Source organism: Peromyscus maniculatus, chromosome 4, assembly GCF_049852395.1.
Source record: "Peromyscus maniculatus bairdii isolate BWxNUB_F1_BW_parent chromosome 4, HU_Pman_BW_mat_3.1, whole genome shotgun sequence".
Taxonomy (NCBI): domain Eukaryota; kingdom Metazoa; phylum Chordata; class Mammalia; order Rodentia; family Cricetidae; genus Peromyscus; species Peromyscus maniculatus.
Window position 1 is genome coordinate 146,845,488 of NC_134855.1, and position 23,367 is coordinate 146,868,854.

The following is a 23,367-nucleotide window of genomic DNA, read 5'->3' on the forward strand; positions in this document are numbered from 1 at the left end:
AGTTCCTAGCACCCATGCTGGGCAGCTCACAACCACATGTAATAGCTCTAAGTGACCTGACATCTTCCAGTCTCCAGCTGTACCCACACACATATGCTTGCATGCACATACAATTAAAAATTTTTAAATCCCCCTAAGTAAAAAACTGACCAAATTTCAATGACTTGGAAAACTACAAATAAAATGAACCTAAAATGAAAAAGTCTAATGCAATTTTTGTTTGTTTTATTGAGACAGCCTGGTTCTTGCTTTGCAGTTCAGAATGGAACTTAACTTGCAGTAATCCTCTTGCCTAAGCCTAAGGCATGTACCAACACAGATAACTTTCAGTTAGAGTAGCTCAATACTTGTAAAAGTATGGAACAAAATAAATATTCAGTGACTTAAATTACAAGTCCTTTTAAAATGCTAAAACTACAGCACCATAAAGTACAAAAAACATTCTTTGAAATCCTTAACTTCTAGACCCTGGTTAGGAAAACAAAAAAAAACCTACCTCAGATTCCTCTAAACATGGGCTTGGCAACTTTTTCTAAATAGAAATTATTTTAAGCTTGAAGGCTATAAGTTTGTTTTAACTACTCAGAGAATATGAAAATAAATAGATACATTCATTTATGAAAACAGGCAGTTTTACACGTTAGATACTAAAAGATCTTTTTCACAATGAGTGTGACCAACAGTGAGGAATGGAAATGGACGACAGTGGCTAGATACCAAAGTAAAACATCTCAAAAGAATGGGTAGGTACATGGCCAGTATTATTTCATGTGTCTTAAAGCTGAGTACCTGTAGCCACTGAGGACCAGGACTCCCGTGCTTAAACACTATAGTAATAAAATTACTACTGATTGCTACTGAAGTACTCACAAAGCTCAATCTAAATTAAAAAAAAAAAAAAAAAAAGACTTTGCTAAGTGAATCTTTAACACTGAAAAATATAAAATTAATGAAGTCAGTGTTGTGTCACAAGAACCAAGATAATTAGACAAGTAATTAGAATTTTTCCATCATACCTGTTTTTCTTCCTTGCTCATCTGCTTCCGAGCCTCTGACTGGGCTTTGAAATACTGGCTCATCTGTGTGAAGTCGCATTTGCTTAAGTTGGTAATCATATTTTTCTCATCATTAGTCATTTCCTAGTTGAATGAAAGGAATATAAAATAAAATATAATTAAAGCATTAAATAAAAGGTGTTGAGAAAGGTAGCCAATCTCTCTGTGAGGTATTTTTTCCTTAGGGGAGGGGGTTCGTTCTGTTATAAGCTGTATTCCTTTTTTTGTTTTGTTTTTGTTTTTTGTTTTTTCAGAACTGAGGACCGAACCCAGGGCCTTAGCGCTCTACCACTGAGCTAAATCCCCAACCCCTATAAGTTGTATTCTTTTTGTATAAAAATATTTAAGTGATTTATGGAGAAAAATTACTCATTTTTTTTTAGATCCTTGACAAAAATACAAACTCATGAACACCAAGTATATGAATACCAACCTGAGAAAATACATTAATCAATTTCTTTAGTAATGAAAGGAAAAACCTTTTCTTAGTCTCCTGTAGAACTACTTATTAAATCTGGCTTTAGAGATCCTTAGACGGTAAGTTTTAACTCAGCCTTTGTTTACATTATTCAAATGGAGAGCAATGCAGTTTTTACCTAGGCCAACAGTATATGAATCCAATATGAATCAAAATGGAATAGGAGGTCAGATTAACCCCTCTGCAAAGACAGCAGAGACAATCCCTGCAGAAACAAACTTTCCTTTGTTCAGCTGAAATTGAGGTTTTCTGTTTAACCTATCTGATCTATCTGACCAACTCCTTCCTGCAGTCACATGAAAGCTAAGAAAAAAAACTCTTGTTGGACAAAACCAATTAAAATAGTAAGAGACAAAAGACATACATTCTTTACTATAATAAAATTCAGAAAAGTTATTGATTAAACTATAATTTGCTTAAAAAAAAAACAAAACAACTATCAAACCACCTCCCAGTCAGCGCTTTCATAATCTATTAAATATATGAACACATACCTTTCTCCAATCTTTAAAGAAATTTTTCCTGAATATTTCCTTAGTAGTATATTCATGGTCAAGCATTTTTGCAAAGAATGTAGCTACTTCTTCTGCTTTGGGACTCAACTTCATAACCTTACCTAAAAGGAAGAAAATGGTTCAAATCAGTGAGGCACATCATTAATATTTTATGAGTACTGAATACTGGAGACATCTTTACTGATGGCTTACCTCTCCAAAGTGTACAAAGGTCTGCTGACACATCATTATAACAACAACAGAGCAACATACTGTTATATATCTACTTAATAAAATTTCTCCTTCTCTTTAGTAGATATTTACCTGGGTCTTTTTTTGGAGACTATGCCAGTTAATTGTTCCCAGGTGCCTGCTCAGGACAGGGATGACCTGGGGAAGGCCCAGCCACTCTTCCTTTTCCTTTCAGCAAGCAGGGTCCTTTACACTTCTTCAATGGTTTTTAAAAATCAAATCCTCAGAAGGACTCCTGCCACTGCTAAGCTAAGCAGCCTCTGTTCAAGAAGGGGAGGAAAGGATAGGGGCAGGGAGTGGAAGAAAGGAATTGTGGGGAAAAGAAATAGGCATCTTTCTTCTTTAAAGTTACGTGGGTGGAATATGAATAAAATATATATTCATTGCAGGCAAGCCCAGATTTCCCACATAAAAAGCCTAAACAAGACCTTCCTTTAGAACCTTGCTACCAAAGGCATCACACGCAAGTTTGTTATAAATACCAAGTTTTGGGCCTCAACCCTAGACCTAGAATCAGAAACCGCATTGTGTATATGTGTGCGTTCGTGCATGTGGGGTTGGTTGTACATGTACAACAGTGCCCATGCATGTAGGGGTCAGAGCATTAGGTATCAGTCATTGCCTTCCACCTTGTTTTGAGATAAGGTCTCTCTTGTTCACTGCTACATATCCAGGCTAGCTAGGCACAGAGGCTCATGTCAATTCTCCTGTCTCTACCTCCCATCTCTCCGTAGGGACATGCTGGAATTACAGACAAGTGTGCTACTTCATTCAACTTTGATGTGGGTTCTAAGGGAACAACCTTAGATCACTAGGCTTGCATAGCTTATCCACTGAGCCCATCCTCTGCCAGAAACAGCACTTTGCAACACTAGTGTACACAAAGAGTGACACACACTGCACCTGAAACACTGGGAACAGCACCAGGAACTCACCTCTTTCAGGAAATCCCAATCAATCCACAGCACAAGGTGTGCCTGGGTCTGGGCAGCATGTAAGTATATGTAAAAGCTGCTCTAAAAAAGCCCCTGTGTTTACAAGGAAAGCCAGTAAACTGATAAGGAAATTCTGGAGGAGGCATAGGTTTTGTGTACCTTAGTGAGATCATAACTGTCAGTAAAAGTAAAGTACTTAGGAATTTAACCTACCACATATTCAAAGGCAATTTGTATTCCTAGGGCTAATTTCTATCTTTTCTTTAAAAAACAAAAAACAAAACAACAACAAAAAACAACCAGCCAACAAACAAACAAAACCCAACTTTACAATACTATAAAGAAGCAACCTATGCCATAACATTTGGCTGCATTCTAAATGAGATTAAATATAAGCCTACTGACTTACAGTTATGTAAGTACAAATAAATCCAAAGGATTCACATTCATTACTGAAATCTAAAACTTAAGCAGAAGCCTACTCCTTGTACAATTCAGAAGACATCTTATCTTATAACGGGTGGAAGTGCTCTTCCTGGCTGTAGGAACACAGAGAATACAGGACAAACTGAAACTTGTGTGGTAGTGGAGGATCAGCTTGGAAGACATAATTTCAAGGACCAGTAGGTGGTGTAGTTCCCTCTCAGTCTTTTCAAGCTTCTGTTTTGGAAAAAGACTAGGAGGAAGAAGTTTCCTGCTCCTCCCCACCCTCCGCTCAGGTCTCAACTAGAGTTGCCATGCAAAACTACAACATGCTTAAAATATAAAGGAAAAAAAAATGAAGCCAAGGTGGCACTGGCCTTCAATTATAATTATGTAGCATTCAGAAGGCTGAGACAGGAGGATTGTGAGTTTGAAGCTAGCCTAGGCTATAGAACCACCATCTCAAAACAAAACAAAAATAAAAATAGAAAGAAAAAATGTAAATGAATGTGCTACCTGATATGTTTCACATAAACTAGATATTCAATGTTTTTATTTTGGGGGTGAGGGTGTCTCTGGATTATTTCACTGGCTTTGTCCCAGTAAAGAAGCTACTATGACTCACTGTTCTAAATAAATGGACTGTGGAAAAATTAAACAACAGCTCCTACAGCAGAGCAGTGGGTGGAGGGCGTGTAGGTTCCCAGCAATAGCACTTTGTGGAAGAAGCTGAGCTCCTGGAAACAGAAACTGTTGAGTCAGCTGACAGTGAAGGTGCACAGCAGAGGCTGCAATTCCATGCTTCAACAACCAGGTCCTGCCTACCAGAACTTACTTATCAGCTTGGACTAACAAATCAAACAGGAGTTTTACAACCTTAGAGAGGAAACCTCAGGAGGACCAACAGATAAAACACAAGCACTCCAATAGTGGAAAGCTAGGAAAATGGAGGCAGGGACTGTAGCCAACGATGAGCTGGTTCCAGGCCTTAGTTTCTTATCTATCATCTAGTTTCCATCCATCACCACCTTGACTTTCACAGTGAGGCTTTTCCAGCTGAGCTTTCTAAAGCTAGTAAGCCCACAACAGGCTACAAAATACCAGCATTAATTGTCTTTTTCAAGACCTTAGACTTTGCCTCCTCATCAGGAAGTTTAACATCAAGTATTTTCATGAGAGTCTCCAGGAATGACCCAGTGTCTTGTGCTTTTTGATCAAACCATGTCAGACCATGAAGTGTTTTATGATGTCAACTTTCTAAATAGTTTGAATCAGTAGTCTCCATCTATTACTAGGACCTGGGTGTCTGAAGACAAACATATTCAAAAAACACATTTTCCTGGCATACAGAATGAGCCCTCTGGTCAAAACTAGTTGAACATCTCTTATCTGAAACATCTGGTATTTAGGCTTTCATTTCTTTCTCCCCCCTCCCCAAGTTTTTTAGAATGAGTGTGTGAGTGAGTGAGTGAGTGAGTGAGTGAGTGAGTGAGTGAGTGAGAGAGTGAGTGAGAGAGAGAGAGAATGTGTGTGTGTGAGAGAGAGAAAAGAAATGAAGTATCAGGCTGGGCATAATGGTGCACATCTTTAATTCCAGCACTCAGGAGGCAGAGACAGGTGGACCTCTGAGCTTGAGACCAGCCAAGGCTATGTAGTGAGACCCTGTCTCAAAAATAAATAAAAAATAAATAAATAAATGAAAGAACAGAAAAAAAGAGAGAGAGAAAGAAAGAAATGAGTTATCTTGAGGATGAGACCCAGGTTTATAACAAATTTGTTTCATACACACTGTTTTAAATGCTAAAGTAATGTCACATAATATCTTTAATGATATGGTGCATACAAGCTTCACTTTTTTTTAAATTGCATGTATTTATTTAGTGTGTGTATTATGTGTGCAATGTGGCAGTCAAGAACAACATGACCATGGGGGCACTAGGGATTAAACTGAAGTCATCAGGCTTCGAAGCAAGTGCCCTTGCAGAGCCATCTTGTTGGCCCTTAACATTTCACTTTGTAGTGTCATGTTATAATTTAAATTTTAAAAAAAATTTCTGAAATCCAGATTTCAATTGTTGGATGCTAATAAGCCTATCCCATCCTAAACCCACAGGCATCTATGGTCCTGAAGCATTGCTGGTGGTCAGAGACGTACCAAATAACTCAACTCGGAGTGCTTGCCACAGGTACTTCTCAGCAGCTTTTCTGTCCAGTGTTTCTCCATAATGGTAAATAGACTATTTGGTTCAGAAGCACCCAGTCCTAGCACTCATCTATTTAAGGGGCCCAGATCTACTTGGTGAATCTTAAGCATATGTAGGGTTTGAGAAACAAGACTCTAGCATCCCTGGACAGAACTCTTGGAATGAAGGCATTCAGTTGAACATTACCACCTGATACACTGTCAATAAAAGGCTTGTGAAAGACTACTCTCAAATCTTTCAAACTCAAGGACAAAAACACAGATGATGTAACTCTCAGCCAATCTGGGAAGTTCCAAGAGATCCAAGTAGGTCAAATAGGGTGGCACATGCCTCAGGAGCAGAGGTAGGTTAATCAACTGAATTCAGGGCCAGCTGATCTACATTATCAAGTTCTGAGCTAGGCAGGGCTACGTAGTTAGGAAGTATCTCCAAAATAAATAAATAAATAAATAAATAAATAAATAAATAAATAAATAAATAAATAAATAAATAAATAAATAAATAAATAAATAAATGTAAATAAATAAATAAGAAACCTAGGCAGAGCCTATCTTTATAACTGATGCATCAAAGGCAAAGTATTGCACTATATGAAGTGAATGATACAGCTTATGATTTCTACCGACAGGCTGAATGGAAGCAGCTAATCCTTTGCCAAACATTATCTCTAGTGACAAGCAGTTTGTTGGTATATATTACCACCAAAATAAAATGCTACTATTTGAGTAAGGCTTTTCTAACGATTCCACAGAACACAACAGCTTTCTAGAAATTGAGTTCAGATAAAAACCTTCAGTGAGTAGGCCATAGCCTGGCTATGAGCCACAAAGATAAACCTTTTTAGGATTACAGATAAGATACCAACAGCCCCTTTTCTTATGATATTTTTTAAGCAGCAAATGGGCCCTTTTACCAAACCAGACAAGGACAATAAAACAAAGTGAAGTAACTAGATAAGACTGTCCAGTAGAGGCGGCGCCTTCATTTTCTATCCCAATAGAAGCAAACTCTTCTTAGCCAAAATTCAAACCTGAAATAACTCACCATCATAGTAAAACTTGACACCCTCTGGAAGAGGCTCATATGGTGGAGCAAAGACAGGCCCTTTGTGTTCTAGGAATTTCCACTTGATGCCTTCAGGATAGCGTTCTTCTTCCCACCTTTCAAAGACAAGGCACAACCTTATTAAGGGATCACTTCACATAATAAAAAAGATCCTCACCTATTAAATGCCAATAATAATTATCTAATCAATTGATGGTACTCATTCAAAGTCTGGATAAGAATAACCTGTATCTCATTGAGAAAGGCAGCAATTTCAAGAAGATGAAAGAATGTGGTAACTATTTCATTCAACAGTTTCAGTTAAAAGACAGTAAGTATTAAAGACCATCATTCAAAGAGCCCAGCACTAACTAGGGAATATGAAAATGGGGATAACTGTTCTACCATGGTACCCTAACAACATGCCACAGTAGTACTGATGACATGCAGGGAAAAGTACAAAACACAGCCAGGCAGGATGGTGCATGCCTTTAGTCCCAGCACTTGAGAGGCAGAGGCAAGCAGAACTCTTGAGTTCTAGGACAGCCTGATCTACATATCTAGTTCTATAACAGCTAAGGCTACATAGTAATACCTTGTCTCAAGACAAACACAAAACAAAACAATCAAACAAAAAAGAAGTTCAAAGCCGGGCGGTGGTGGCCCACGCCTTTAATCCCAGCACTCGGAAGGCAGAGCCAGGCGGATCTCTGTGAGTTCGAGGCCAGCCTGGACTACCAAGTGAGTCCCAGGAAAGGCGCAAAGCTACACAGAGAAACCCTGTCTCGAAAAACAAAAAAAGAAAAAAGAAAAAAGAAAAAAAAAAAGAAGAAGTTCAAATGTAAAAAAAAGGATTGAAATAATAGTTTAACTGAGGCACACCGAGTTTAAGGCACTTCTGAAATACATTGAGCTATCTAGTAGACAGCAAAATTCTAAATAAATCTCAGGTGCCATAACTTTCTGAAACGTTTTTATTTAAAAGAAAATCAAACATACAGAAAAAACTATGGCTAATACAATTAACTGTGGATATATACAAAGAACTATTGAAATGAATTACATTTCTATTTTGACTGATAAAGTTAGATGTGGATAAATATACAATAAATAATTTAGCAATTATCTTTATAAAAATGATCTTATACATAACTATAACACATACTATCAGATCTAAAAAAATCAATTTTCTAGTGTCATTCTAATATTTAGTTTGATTATAAATTCACCAATGAGATTCGATGTATTTTTTTTTTTTCTTTTTTTTTTTTGAGACAGGGTTTCTCCGTGTAGCTTTGCGCCTTTCCTGGAGCTCACTTGGTAGCCCAGGATGGCCTCGAACTCACAGAGATCCGCCTGCCTCTGCCTCCCAAGTGCTGGGATTAAAGGCGTGCGCCACCAACGCCCGGCTGATTCGATGTATTTTACAGGTCAAGATCTACTGGAAGATCATGCATTGCAATTGACAGATGTTTCTAATACCTCCTTTACACAGATCTTACCATCCTCACAGTTTGGAAAGAATCAGCTAGATAGAATACATCTGGCATACAGATTATTTTTAAACTTCTCAGATTCCATCTTTACTGCTACTTCTAAACAAAAAGAATTTTATGGACTCCTATGGGGATTTGTTTTTGTTTTTGTTTGAGACAGGGTTCCTCTGTGTGTCCCTGGCTATCCTGGAACTCCCTCTGTAGACCAGGTTGGTCTGGAACATCTGCCTGCCTCTGCCACCCAAGTGCTGGGATTAAAGGCATGTGACACCACTGCCTGGCTTATTCTGCTATTAACTAAATCCAAGTCCAATATTTTAAACAAAGTTCAGAAACAGAGTAAGAAACACATTAATCTTATCAAATTGTAATAATACTGTTATATAAAAAAAAAACAACTGCAGTCAAAATATATTGTCAAGTAATTTTCAACAAGAGTTATGATGACCCAATGGTTAGAGGACAGATTCTAAACACTGGAGTTTGCAAAGAGTGACACTCAGAAAGTTCTTTATACTATATACAAAAGTTAACTAAAAAAACAAACCAAGAGGGGTTGGGGATTTAACTCATAGGTAGAGCACTTGCTAACAAGTACAAGGCCCTGGGGTTGGTCCTTAGCTGGGGGGTGCGAGGATGGGGCACGACAAACCAAGAAATTAAAATTCTAAATATAAGAGTTAAAACACATTTGGACATTTAGGAGAAAATAAAGGGGAACAGCTTTACAACATTGAATTTGACAGTGATTTCTTGGATATAATACCAAAAGTAACAACAAAACCACACACACATAAGTTGGGCTACAAACTTAAAAATACCTGTGGATCAAATGGCATATTCAAGAAAGTGAAAGGCAATTCACAATGAAAGAAAATACCTGAAAGCTAGAAATCTAAAAAAGAGTTACTATTACGAATACACATAGAATTCCTTTTTGGTCATAATGGCATGGGCCTATAGTTCTAATAACTTGAAATGCTGAGAAGAAATCAATCCAAGGATTCCAAGGCCAGCCAGAGCAACCACAACTGGTCAAAAGTTTTTGTTTATTTACTTCGTGTCTATGAGTATTTTGCTCACATGCATGTATGTGCACCATGTATGCATGTTGGATCTCCTGGAAATGGGGTTACAGATGGCTGTGAATAATTATGTGGGTGCTAGAAATCGAACCGGATCCTTTGAAAGAGCAACAAGTGCTCTTAACCATTGAGCCATCTCTCCAGCCCAAACAAACAAACAAACAAACGAATGAACGAATGCTGGGTAGTAGGGATACCTTCCAGTTTTCTACAATGGAGATACACCACTCCCTCCAGAGTATATAAGGATTCCAATTTCTATTTCTGTTCCACCAATACTCTTTTTTTCCCCATCTTAATGGGTCTCATTATAGCTTTGTAAGAGTGTAAAGTGGTATCTCATTACAGCTTTGATAATTAAGATGACAAATTTTACGTGCATTTTAAATATACATTCACATTATAAGTATTTAAATAATGCAGTTTTTAAAGTGAAGATTTTATAAAATCTTAGATCTGGAAGGAAGAATAAAAACTTCCTACAACCAATAACCACTTTACAAATAGGAAGTTACTCTACTAGAGATGATAAAAGCCTGGAATGCAGGAAAATATCTAATCCCCAAATTTACTACTCTCCTTCAGAGAAAATGTCTGCAAGCATATGAAGGCTTCTGCAAGTGACTTAAATCTGTTTTAACAGTCACAGTGTTAATTGTGGAGGGGTTCAGAACACCATCATGTATCCTTTATATTCTTGTCACCAACTGCACTGTTTTGAAATTAAGATTCTAAATCATTTCTCAAATACCTTCAAATTCAACATGGTTTTTCTTCAGGATCTATAACGATTTCCTTACCATTTAAGCAAATTAAGAGATTCAATGAAAGCTGGGTGGTGGTGGTGGTGGTGGTGGTGGTGGTGGCAGCACATGCCTTTAATCCCAATAATCAGGAAGCAGAGGCAGGTGGATCTCTGAGTTCGAGGCCAGCCTGGTCTACACGGAGAGTTCTAGGACAGACAGAGCTATTACACAGAAAAATCTTCAAAGTCAAAAAAAAAAAAAAAAGAGAGAGAGAGAGAGAGAGAAAGAGATTTTTAATGAATCACTGAACACAAAACTTCAGTTTAGACAGAAAAATGCAAACATATCCTCCAATATATTAGTACACTGTGATGACTCAAATGGACCTAAGAGATATCTACAAAACATTTCACCCAAAAACGAGAAAAAAAAACCATACCATCTTCTCAGCACCGCATGGAACCTTCTCCAAAATTGATCATATACTCAGTTACAAAGCAACAAAAAATTGAAATAACCCCCTGTATCTTATCAGATCACCATGGAATAAAGCTGAATTTCAACAATAACAGAAAACCTACAAACTCACGGAAACTGAACAACTCTACTGAGTTACCATTGGGTGAAGGAAAAAATAAGTAATTTATGACTTCCTAGACTTCAATGAAAATGAATGTATAACATACCCAAACTTATGGGACAAGATGAAAGGCACTAAGTGCCTTCATGAAGAATTTGGAGAGATCTCATAACAGCAACTTAACAACACACACCTGAAAACTCTAGAACAAAACAGAAGCAGATACTTCCAAGAGGAGTAGATGACAGGAAATAACCAAATTGAGGGCTGAAATCAATAATACAAAGACAATGCAAAGAATTCTCTATAATACAAAGAATCAATGAAACAAAGAGTTGGTTCTTCAAGAAAAATCAACAAAATAAACCCATATCCAAACTAAATAAAAGGAAGAGAGAGAATATCCTAATCAACAAAATCAGAAAAGAAAAGGACATTACAAGAGACACTGAGGAAATCCAGAGAATCATTAGATCATACTTCAAAAACCTGTACTCTACAAAACTGGATAATCTAAAAAAAGAAATGGATAATTTTCTCGATTATATACCACTTACTAAAGTTAAATCAAGATCAGATAAACAATTTAAATAGACCTGTAACCACTAAGAAAATAGAAGCAGTCATTAAAAGTCTCCCAACAACAACAACAAAAAAAAAAAGCTCAGGGCCAGATGGTTTTAGTGCAGAATTCTAGTAGACTTTCTAAGAGCTACCTACACTCCTCAAACTATTCCATAAAATAGAAACAGAAGGAACATTGCCAAATTCACATGAACTGTGAACCAATGGCTGAGAAGCTCCCATGGAACTGGATCAGGCCCTCTGGATAAGTGAGACAGTTGAGGAGCTTGAACTGTTTAGAAGGCCTCCAGGCAGTGGGACTGGGACCTGTCCTTGGTACATGAGCTGGCTGTTTGGAACCTGGGGCCTATGCTGAGACACTTTGCTCAGCCTTGGTGAAGGGAGGACGGAACTGGATCTGCCTCAACTGAATCTACCAGCCTGGGCTGATTCCTCAGGGGAGACCTTGCCTTGGAGGAGGTGGGAATGGGGGGTGGATTGGGAGGGGAAGGCTGGGGGGTGGGAGGAGGGAAGACAAAGGAATCTGTGGCTGATATGTAAAATTAAATTAATTATAAAATAAAAATTTATTTAAAAAAAAAACGGTTTGTGGGGAGATATGTGATCACATGTGTGTACATTTGTGAGACTGCAGGTGCTTGTTTGTACAAGAAGTAACTGTCAAGTATCTTCCTCATCATTGTCTACCTTATTTTTAAAACAGGCTCTCTACCTAAACACAGAGCTCTTAAATCCAGCTAGGCCTGATGGCCTGCAAGTGCTAGGAATTTGCCCACCTTTGCCTCCTCAACACTGGGATTATAGAAGTGTCCTGCCATGCTCTGTTTCTTACAAGGGTGCTGAGGATCTGAACTCAGGTCCTCATGCTTGTGCCTCAAGGAATTTATCAACTGGACTATTATCCAAGCCTGAAATTTTTAATTTTTGATGTGTTAAATTAATAATACCCCCTCCTCCCCCGCCCCCCAGAGCTGAGGACCCAACCCAGGGCCTTGCGCTTGCGAGACAGGTGCTCTACCACTGAGCTAAATCCCCAACCCCTAATAATTTATTTATTCTTTTTTTTTTGGGGGGGGGGGGGGAGGGGTCTTGAGACAGGGTTTCTCTGTGTAGCTTTGCGCCTTTCCTGGCCTTTCCTGGAACTCGCTTTGGAGACCAGGCTGGCCTCGAACTCACAGAGATCCGCCTGCCTCTGCCTCCTGAGTGCTGGGATTAAAGGCATGCGCCACCACCGCCCGGCTCTTTTTTTTTTTTTTAAAAGATTTATTTATTTAATATGTATACAGCATGTATGGCTGCAGGCCAGAAGAGGGCACCAGATCTCATTACAGATGGTTGTGAGCCACCATGTGGTTGCTGGGAATTAAACTCAGGAACTCTGGAAGAGCAGTCAATGCTTTTAACCTCTGAGCCATCTCTCCAGCCCCAATTTATTTATTCTTATTTTATGTACATTGGTGTTTTGCCTGCATGTATGTCTGTGTGAGGGGGTCAGATCTTGGGGTTACAGACAGTTGTGAGCTGCTATGTGGGTGCTGGGAATTGAACCTGGGTCCTCTGGCAGAGCAGTCAGTGCTCTTAACTGCTCTCCAGCCCCCTAGTTTTCTAGTGTTAAATTAATAATTTCATTATAGCTCTGGTTATATTTTGCTTCAAAAGATCTTCACTTTTCTACAATTACACAGACATATGCCAAGATTTTCTTGAGGAAGTTTTCCAAACATGATTTATCATAGTAAATGCATTTCTAATAGTAATAATAATCTGAGTAAGAAAGACACAAAAAAGTATGCTGATAATTCTCAGCATAAAGACAGATAGGCAGGTTTAGCCTAATTTAACATTATACAGGGTAAACATGCACTGAGTATTACACCTCTAATAGCTCTAATTTGTAAGGAATGAATGCATTTGTGCCTTCCTCCTGTGCTGAATACCTTTCTATACATAGGCTACTTCTACAGCCATTCTATTAAATGAGAAAAAACTATTTTGAGATCCACTAGGTTTAAAGCTAGGAAATTACTTCATCAGGACCCAAAAGCTTATTTTAGCTATTGTTCTAGAGATTTGTTTTAAGTATTTCTCCCTCAGACATCACGAAATTAACCTTAGTAATTCAACTCTTGCTTAGTTAGGCTGCACAATCAAAGAGCGCTGACATCTTAACCTAATGCTAAAATGTTACCATTTCCACTTCTGTTCCTCTTCCTTTTTCGGCTTCTTTTTCTTATCTGACTCAGCAACTTTTTTATCTTTATCTTTATTCTTGGGTTTTTTCAATTTGCCATCCTACAAAGAAACAGAAAGCATTTAAGTCAGGACTAATTACACATCTGGAGGCTGTTTGGGGGAAGCCACCCAAAAGAAAAACTATAAAGAAAAGGTGCTGGAACTGGTTGGGTAGTGGAGCACACCTTTAATCCCAGCATTCAAGAGGCAGAGGCAGGCAGATCTCTGAGTTTCAGGCCAGCCTGGACTATAGTGCGAGTTCCAGGACAGCCAGGGCTACACAGAGAATCCTATGGGGGGGGGGGGGGGGGGGATGCTAGAACTGGAAGACCTTATATCTAACCCCACCCCCAGAGATAAAACTTCATTTCCCCTATTCCCTCTTGCAAATATTACTCCAGAATATCACAAGAGGAAAGCCTGGTAAACTATTCCAACAATAATCCCAGGTATTTTCCTTATTTACTTTAAAATCCTACTCATCTTTAATCTCTTCAAATCTAATGAAGTATACAAATGCTACGCAATAAAAATTTAGTATTCTGCTGACCAGTGGTGGTGCATGCCTTTAATCCCAGCACTTAGGAGGCAGAGGCAGGCAGATCTCTGTGAGTTTGAGGCCAGTCTGGTCTACAGAGGGAGTTCCAAGACAGATAAGACTACATAGAGAACCTCTATCTCAAAAAACACCAAAAAATAAATTCATAAAATTTAGTATTCTATTTAAGGGAATTCTGAGACTCAGTTACTACTGCTCATACACACAAAGACTAAGTACTCTCAACTGTGAACTGCTCACAGTGGCACAATAAAAGAACATCAGTCAGGCATGGTGGTGAACACCTGTTGATCCTAGCCCTAACCCTCACTTGGATCTACATTTTCAATATCATATAAGACTTTACTTGGTAAGTATTATATAGCAATGAAAGACGATTTATGGGATGGCCCAGCTAGAAACTACTTGGTTTGCTCTCCCCCAATCATAACCAAGGTAGTTCAGAAAATCAGTTTGCCATTTTATTAAGGTTATGTAGCTGTTGCTGAGCATAACGAGACCCTATTTTATTTTAAAACAAACAACAAAATCAAAACAAGCAAACAAACAAAAACCAGAGAGACTAATGGAGATGGCTAGAGAACATCCTATAACTCCATAAAAGGATGTCAATCAAAGTAGGAATAAATTTAGGTCTCTAAGCAGATATTTTGAAGACAAATAGCAAATGCTATAGTATTTCACTGTAAGTAGGTATGAGGAATACAAGTGTGTAGAAGTAAAGGAACAGCATCAAAATATCCTGTTAGGCCGGGCGGTGGTGGTGCACACCTTTAATCCCAGCACTCGGGAGGCAGAGGCAGGCGGATCTCTGTGAGTTCAAGGCCAGCCTGGGCTACAGAGTGAGTTCCAGGACAGGCTCCAAAGCTACACAGAGAAACCCTATCTCGAAAAACCAACAAACAAACAAACAAACAAAAAATCCTGTTAGTGGAGAGTGAGCTCATGTCAAAAAATCCCCTGTAGTCAAGAGGCTGAGGTAGAAAGACTGACAGGAGTTCAAGAACCTGGGTGGCAGAATGAGACTCCATCTTAAAAATACAAAATAGGCTGCGGGTGTAGCATATACTTTTAATCTTAGTATTTATTTGGGAGACAGAAGCAGAGGGATCTTTTTGAGTTTGAGGTCAACCTAGTCTACACAGAGAGCTCTAGATAAGCCAGAACTACAAAGTAAGACTCTGTCTCAATAACACAAACAAAAATGGGGGCTGGAAAGGTGGCTCAGCATTTAAGAGCAATAGCTCCTCTTACAAAGGATATTGGATTCAGTTCACAGCACACATAGTAGTTCACAATATTCTGACACTCCAATTCCAGGGATCTGATACCCTCTTCTAACCTCTGCAGGCACTGAACATATAGGTGGTACACAATCATACACGTAAGCAAACTCTCATACACATAAAATTTAAAAATCTACATAAAAACAAAAAAGGGGGGAGGGGTGAGGGTTGTTAAGAGTGATAGCCCAGATGTTAAAAGCACTTGCTGTTCTTGCCGAGGACTACATTTGGTTCCCAGAACCCTACAGTGGCTTACAACCAACTAATTTCAATTCCAAGGGATCTGATGCCCTCTACTGGTTTCTGTGGACACATGCATATGGTGAACATACATTTTCATGGGAAAAACACACAGAAAATAAAAATAAATCTGTAATAATAAATTAAAAAGTAAACAAAAATGTATCATATGTTTTGATGATTAATCTTCATAGTCAACTTGACAGGATTTGGAATCACAGAAACACAGCTCTGCGCCATCATGGTATAGTGGGTTTTGCTAGAAATGCTTAACTGAAGATGGAAGACCCACTCTGAATGTGGGTCCACTATTTTAGGGTCTCGGGTCCTAGACTTATGGGCAGACGGGGAGAAAAAGTGAGTAGAATAAGACCAATTCACCTCTCTGTTCCCTGAGTGCAGATACAATGTGACCATCTACCTTATATCCTGCTACTAACATGTATGCCCTAAAATGATGGATTATACTCTCAAACCATGAATCTTTTTCCTGTAAGTTGATTTTGTTAAAAAATTTATCACAATAGTAATACAAAAAATTTGTAGAGAAGTGAGGCTGTTGCTCTATCTAGCCAGGTGGTTTGTAGAACTTTTGAATTGGTTTATCTCAACACTTACAACACTTTAAAGTTCAGTCTCTTCTGAGATTCACCTCCTAATTCTGAATCACCATGAAATAAAAAATAAATTACACACATTCAATATACAGGGGTACAGAGTAAACATTACCATTTCTAAACAGGAAAATGAGACAGAGCAAGGAAAAAATCAAATCAAAGCAAGATTGAAATATGGAAAGCAAACACTAAATCCTCTATAGCTCCATGTCTATCATCTGGGGCCTTTGGTACACTTCTTTAATAATCTATCCTGATTACCTAAATGAGAGTAGAGTGGCTGGCTACTCTAACAGCTACTCAACATTACACTATCAATTCCATACACTGGTTCTCATTAACTTGAACTTCTTTCTACTAAGCAGACACTAATGATCTGAAAAGCTATAACCTAACTGCAAGACCTAATTATTTCTTTAGCTCACTATACCCATGATTTTTTTTTTTTTTTTTTTTTGAGACAGGTTTTCTACTGTGTAGTTTTGGTGCCTGTCCTGGATCTAGCTCTGTAGACCAGGCTGGCCCTAAATTCACAGAGCTCCACCTGCCTCTGCCTCCCAGTGCTGGGATTAAAGGCATGCGCACCACTGCCGCCTGACACCCATCAATATTTTAGACATAATTTCACTGAAGACCTTTCTTCTCCTTCTTGTGAAGTGCAAGGACCAGCACACTCTCACAAAGGAGGCAAGATAACAAGATAGCTAGTGTGTTGGCTCTAGACATACAATGTATGAGAACAAATTCTGGTTATACAATTCAGTAAACTTACAACCTCTAACAAATGATCAACCTCTCTAAACCTCAATTTTACACATCTGCCAATAAGGATGGAGATACTCATCTCTTGTGGGTGCCACAAGAATTAAAAGACACATATGTAGAAAGCTGTCTGGGATGAAATAAGTATCTATTACATTTAAATATGCATATCAAGTTCTTAGAATGTGATAAGTGGCATTTTTAATTGTTAAGTTTACAGCTCAGGCTAAACTTTCATCTCATAACCCCTATACCTCAATCCTCCAAGTGCTGAAATTGCAAGTTTGTAGTCACCATAACTGATCAAATTATTTTTGCCCACTTCAAGACAAGGTCTCACTATGTATCCCTGGGTAGCCTCAAACTCACAGATCCTCCTGTCTCTGCCGCCTGAGTGCTGGGATTAAAGGTATGGGCCACCACATCCAGCCTTAAATTACATCCTTAAAAACTCCTGCCCCACTATCAATATCATTATTGGTAGTACTTTAAGTTATCCACTTTTAGCCCATTTTGTCCATAGCACTGACTAACCTCAAAAGGAACATAAAAGTTAAAAATTCTACTCAAAAGACCAAGTTTAAGAGCCTTAGGAATTGCTGACATTTTTTTAAAAAAATTCCTGGCTAACATCTTTTTAGTACAAAAAAAAATCAAAAATAAAAAAAAATGTATTATTCTATTTAAAATACTATACCACAAACACCAAATTTAATATCCTTAGAAAAGCACTTAAAGTAAGATTTTTAAGGACGATTATAAGCTAGCAGAAGAAAGGGTGATGATAATGTGTATTCCAGACAGAAAGAACAGCAGGTACTATACACAAAGCTTGGAAGCACAGAATCTGGTATGAAAAACAAACAGGCAGCCAATATGGCCAGAGCAAGGTGAGCTCGGGAAGAACAAAATGAAGCAGGCACAAGATACAGAGGCCAGACTGAGGAGTGGTGCTCAAGACCATACTATGTCCAATAGGGCATTCATTAAGGGACTTTAAATTAGGACAGTTATTTAAAGTGAGGGAAGAGCATGCTTTATTGGATATAAAAGTTTTATTGGATATAAAAGTTTATACGAATCTTCAGAGTTATAACCCAAAATGTTTCTTATGAACATTTTTCTGCATACCTGCAGGTGGCATAATTTCAGTTAATAACACAAGCTATGATCAGACGAAGAGTAAACTCAATGGTGGCTGAGGATAACTTAAAGATACTCTGGGGTCACTTCAAGATCTTGGCATACTCAGTTCCACAGCCACAACTGGCCTGTAAAACTTTTCTCCACTATTACTATTAGAACAAACCAATACATTCCCAAAAGTCATTTGGCCTCAAGAGTTGTTTGAAGAAAAATGAGATGGCTCAGCAGTTAAAGGCCTGATAACCTGAGTTTGATTTCCAGGAGAACCAAATTCTCAAAGTTATCTCCTGATTTCCATTTGTGCACCATTATGTGCATGCACATACACAAAATTTTTTAAAATTTCATGTTAAGGCTGGTTCATAAAAGCTTAAAGCTCAAAAACCTTTACTAACCTCTTCTTCTTCTAGTTTTCTTTTCTTCTCCTTCTTGATATCTTCTGTCTTAATTTTCTTAGGTTTATAATCAGCACTAGAAAGGGGAACATGAATAGGCAGTTAATGCAAATATGACTTAAGAGTTCTCACCACAGGATTAGGCTTTCCCAACTCTTGGTAGTTTCCATGGCAGGTGTGATTGCTGTTACTCTTGATTGGGCCTTCTACAGTAACCAAATTGTAACAAGTAAAGACCAGACCAAGGACTGGAGAGATGTTCAGCTACTAAAAGCACAGAATGCTCTTTCAGAGGATCTAGGCTTAATTTCCAGCACTTACATGGGACAGCTCACAATTGTCTGTAACTCCAGTTCCGGGGGATCTAATGTCCTCTTTAGGCCTCTGTGGGCACCAGGCATGCATATGGTACACAAACAAATGTTCAAGCTCATAGACATAAAATAAAAAAATAAAGCTAACAGAAAGACAGACAGAAACAGACTAGAGACCAATAGATGTGACTCTATGAAGAATTGCCTGATGTGGATGCTGGGAACCAAACTTGGGTCCTCCAGAAGAGCAACCACTAAGCCATTGCTGTAGCCAATATATTTGATTTTTAATTGTTGGATGTATATATGACTGAGTGTTCATATTTACGTGGAGGCCAATGAACATCCTCTGCTATACTCCTGAAGAACATTCTCAATCTCCTTTGAAACATGGTTTTTCAAGAGTCTGGAGTTCACAAGGGAGTCTTAGGAATTCTCCTGGCTCTGACTTCCCAGTTATAGGATTATAGGCATGCTCTACCATACCTGGAATTTATATGTGGACTCCGGATCAAATTGAGATCCTCATGCTTGCAAGGTAAGCACTTCAACTGTGCTACAGCCTAAAAACTTTTTATCAAAAATCTTTTGATTATCCATAGAGTATATATAATAAGGTACATAACTCACACTAATAAATACAATGTATTATCACAGGGTAAATCTAGGAAAGTGCCTTGAATAACAAGAGCAATTTCATTATCTCTGTACTGAAGGGTCCCTCATATATCAAAAGGCATAGATTCTAGAAAAAGAAGAAAAGAAAAATTGAGGTAGAGTCAGGTAGAGTCTCATGTAGCCCAAGTTAGCCTCGAACTCACTATGTATTCATTATGACTGAGTTTCTGATCCTCTTGTCTCCACTTCCCAAATGCTAGCTAGTATTACAGGCATACACTACATCCAATTTTATACAGTCCTGGAACCAATCTATGACTTTCTTTGTGGTAGGCAAGCACTCTACCAATTGAGCTATATCCCTAACACAATTTTCTTAATTTATTTGTGGTATAAAACTGATGATGAATTCTAAGAGACTAACATAAATATCCTTCACTAACTTTGTATTATTGAAATTTCTATACTAAATATGCCTATCTTTTTAATAAGAAAAAGACCTTACACATAACTAACATAAATTAAAGCCGGGCGGTGGTGGCGCACGCCTTTAATCCCAGCACTCTCAAGGCAGAGGCAAGTGGATCTCTGTGAGTTCGAGGCCAGCCTGGTCTACAAAGTGAGTTCCAGGAAAGGTGCAAAACTACACAGAGAAACCCTGTCTCAGAAAAAAAAAAAAAAAAATTAAACAAATAACTAACATAAATTAATTTGTTCAGCAAACCCAATTTTCATAAATCAAGTCTATTAATGACAAAATGCCAATTAATCTTGGGGGATTTGTTGTTGTTGTTTAATTTTTATTTTTTGAGACAGGGTTTCTCTGTGTAGTTTTGGTGCCTGTCCTGGATCTCACTCTGTAGACCAGGCTGTCCTTGACCTCACAGAGATCTGCCTGGCTCTGCCTCCCAAGTGCTGTGATTAAAGGCATGCACCACCATTGCTCGACCAATTAATGTAATTTTTGTTCATTAGAGATACATATGTATTCTTTAAACAGTCTTCTTTTAAAAAATTGAGTATCCTCTCTTCTAACTTATTTTTTAAACTTTATAAATCACACACAAATAAATAAACAAATAAATAAATAAATAAATAGAAATATCTCACACCAAAACTGATCAGACACAAAACTCAATCGATGTCTATACTTGAATGAGCATTCAGAATGGAAGTTCTGGAGCTTCATAATCAATTTTATATTTTCAGTACTGAATATATTTTATGCATTTATCAATGCACCAAAAACAAACAAACAAACAAATCCATGACAAGTGAGAAGTAGAAAAACAATTAGCTTTATACTCTTTCATAACTAATTTCGATCACCAGCATTCCATCTTTTGTCACTCCTTTCTATTTACCCTTTCCTATTCCCTTTCTTTGTTGTATACAGTATTTACAATTGTTTACATATATATACAGAGATTTCATAAGAGACTGTGGGTTTTTTTGCTTTCTGAAATTATGTGGGGTGGCGGTGACACACGCCTTTAATCCCAGTAGTTGGGAGGCAGAGGCAGGTGAATCTCTTGAGTTCGAAGCCAGCCTGTTCTATAAAGTGAGTTCCAGGACAGGCTCCAAAAGCTACAGAGAAACCCTGTCTCAAAAAACTAAAAAGAAAAAAGAAATTATGTGACCATGCTTAGTATTATACATATTAAGTCCATCCATATTCCTACATAAATTTTAACTTCATTTTTCTTTAGAGCTGAGTTGTGTATTCTATTATCCACACACATACAAAATTTTTCATATCCATTCATCTGTTGATGAACATGGCTGATTCCAATTTTTTTGCTATAGTTAATAAGGCAGCAACAAGCATTCTTTTAAAACTGAAATTTCATTAGATGTTCTTCTTCAGTCAAACAGGAAGAAATAACATACTCATCCTCATCTCGAGGTCTCTTCAGTGGCTTTATGTCCTCTTTTGGAGGAACAAAATAGCCATCATCTTCAGGTTCATCTTTAATTCGTGGTGGACTAAAGAGAGAAAAAAAATAAAACAAAACAGCTAGTTATTGATTCTTGTTACTAGAATGTCTACATTATATTAAATAACACAAAATAGGTGTCCTGGCTAGTTTTATGTCAACTTGACACAAGCTAGAATCTCATTTTAAAGGAATGAAGGTGCCTCAATTGAGAAAATGCTTCCCTAAGATTCAGTTATAGGGCATTTTTGTAATTAGTGACTGATGTGGGATGGCTCAGCCCATTGTGGATGATGATACATTGGGTCCTAGGTTCTATAAGAAAACGGGCTGAGCAAGCCATAGGGAGCAAGCCAATAGCAGTACTCCTCCATGGTCTCTGCATCAGCCCCTGCCTCCAGGTTCCTGCCCAGTTTGAGTCCCTGTCCTGACTTCCTTCAGTGATGAACAGTGTGAGGTGGAAGCATAAGCTAAATAAACCTTTTCCTCCTCAAGTTGCATTTATTCATGGTGTTTCATTATAGCAATAGTAACCCTAACCAAGACAGTAGGCATATTTCACTTACCAAAGAAAGACTAATGTGCACATGTATTTTCTACAATCACTTTTATATTCCATTACAAGCTTATAAAAACCTTACTTAGGTAATACTGTCTTCATTTTACAGGTAAAAGGAGTCTTCATTTTACAGGTAAATGGATAACGTCAGGATTCAGGAAAAAGGACCTTACTTCAAATTAAGCATTCTTTTCCTCACTAAAGTTTAGCTGCCTTTGTCAGTAGGGCTCAAATCAAAAGAATAAATTTAAATTATTTTAACTTACATGATAGATCTACTATGTATGTGACCCATGTCCCACAAATGACCCTAACTGTTTTAACAATCCAAAATTAAATACAGGCTCTACAAGGAAAGAAAGAAAACCTGACTGTCTAAGCATGGTATGCTAAAATGGTGATGTGGCAGTGACATACGTATTTTCTGCAGTAGTACAGAAAAATGACCAGTCACACAAAATTACAACAAAAAGCTAGGTGTTAAACAAGTACCAGAACAAAATAAAGTTATTCACATTAAGTCAAACCTTCCCCTGTTCCAACTTGCTCGTTAGGTTTCTTATTTCACACAAAACATGTCTAAATCTTTTGCTAAGACTCTGCTCTCTGAAAATAAAGATGACACAGATTTTAGGACAGTAGATCAGAAACTGTCTGTCTGTGATATGATGAAGGATAAGAGCCACAATAATAAAGAATATTCTTTGGAGGCTGGGGCAAAAGGACTATGAATTGGGGGGGGGGAGGAGAAAAGGGAAAAATAAACCCTTACATTCTAAAAATAAACTGGAAAAAAGTAGATAAATACAAGGTCTGGAGGGAGCACTCAGTGGTTAAGAGCACATACTGCTCTTTCAGAAGATCAGAGTTTGATTCGTAACACTTTTATCAAGTGACCCACAACTGCTCCAACATAAGGCAAACAACACCCTTGTCTGGTCTCCACAGGCACAATTACACATGGCATATAGGCATGCACCCACACCTACATCTTTAAGCAGTATTAGAGAAATAGCTCATCAATTAAAAGTACTGGCTATTCTAGAGTACCCAGGCTCAATTCCAAACATGGCAGCACATATCTCCAGTTCCAGAGGATGTGATGTCCTCATATGGACTCTGTGAACAGCAGTCATGTACACAGTCAAAATACCCATACACTTAAAATGAAAGTAAATCCTAATAAAATAACAGATAAAAGCTGAGCATCGAGCTAGAGAGATTGTTAAGTGGTTAAGAACATTGGTAGTTCTTCTAGGGGTCCTGAGTTCAGTTCCCAGCAGCCACATATTAGCTCACAGCCATCTATAATGGGATCTGATGCC

General features: G+C 38.0%; 1 protein-coding gene across 3 annotated transcripts in view; it reads right to left on the minus strand.

Annotated features, from left to right (window-relative positions):
- Positions 1–23,367, minus strand: part of Top1 (DNA topoisomerase I) — a 90,525-nt gene that overhangs the window by 22,102 nt on the left and 45,056 nt on the right. Inside the window, exons 6-11 of one of the 3 annotated variants that reach the window (XM_076571243.1) lie at positions 21,437–21,532; positions 18,615–18,690; positions 13,566–13,669; positions 6,886–7,001; positions 2,028–2,149; positions 1,017–1,139 (exon numbers count right to left, since the gene is read on the minus strand). In XM_076571243.1, coding sequence (XP_076427358.1) covers positions 1,017–1,139; positions 2,028–2,149; positions 6,886–7,001; positions 13,566–13,669; positions 18,615–18,690; positions 21,437–21,532 — 637 coding nt within the window. Of the gene's footprint in view, positions 1–1,016; positions 1,140–2,027; positions 2,150–2,351; positions 2,540–6,885; positions 7,002–13,565; positions 13,670–18,614; positions 18,691–21,436; positions 21,533–23,367 lie in introns of those variants that run through there. The other 2 variants (XM_076571244.1, XM_076571245.1) reach the window with 2 other exon arrangements.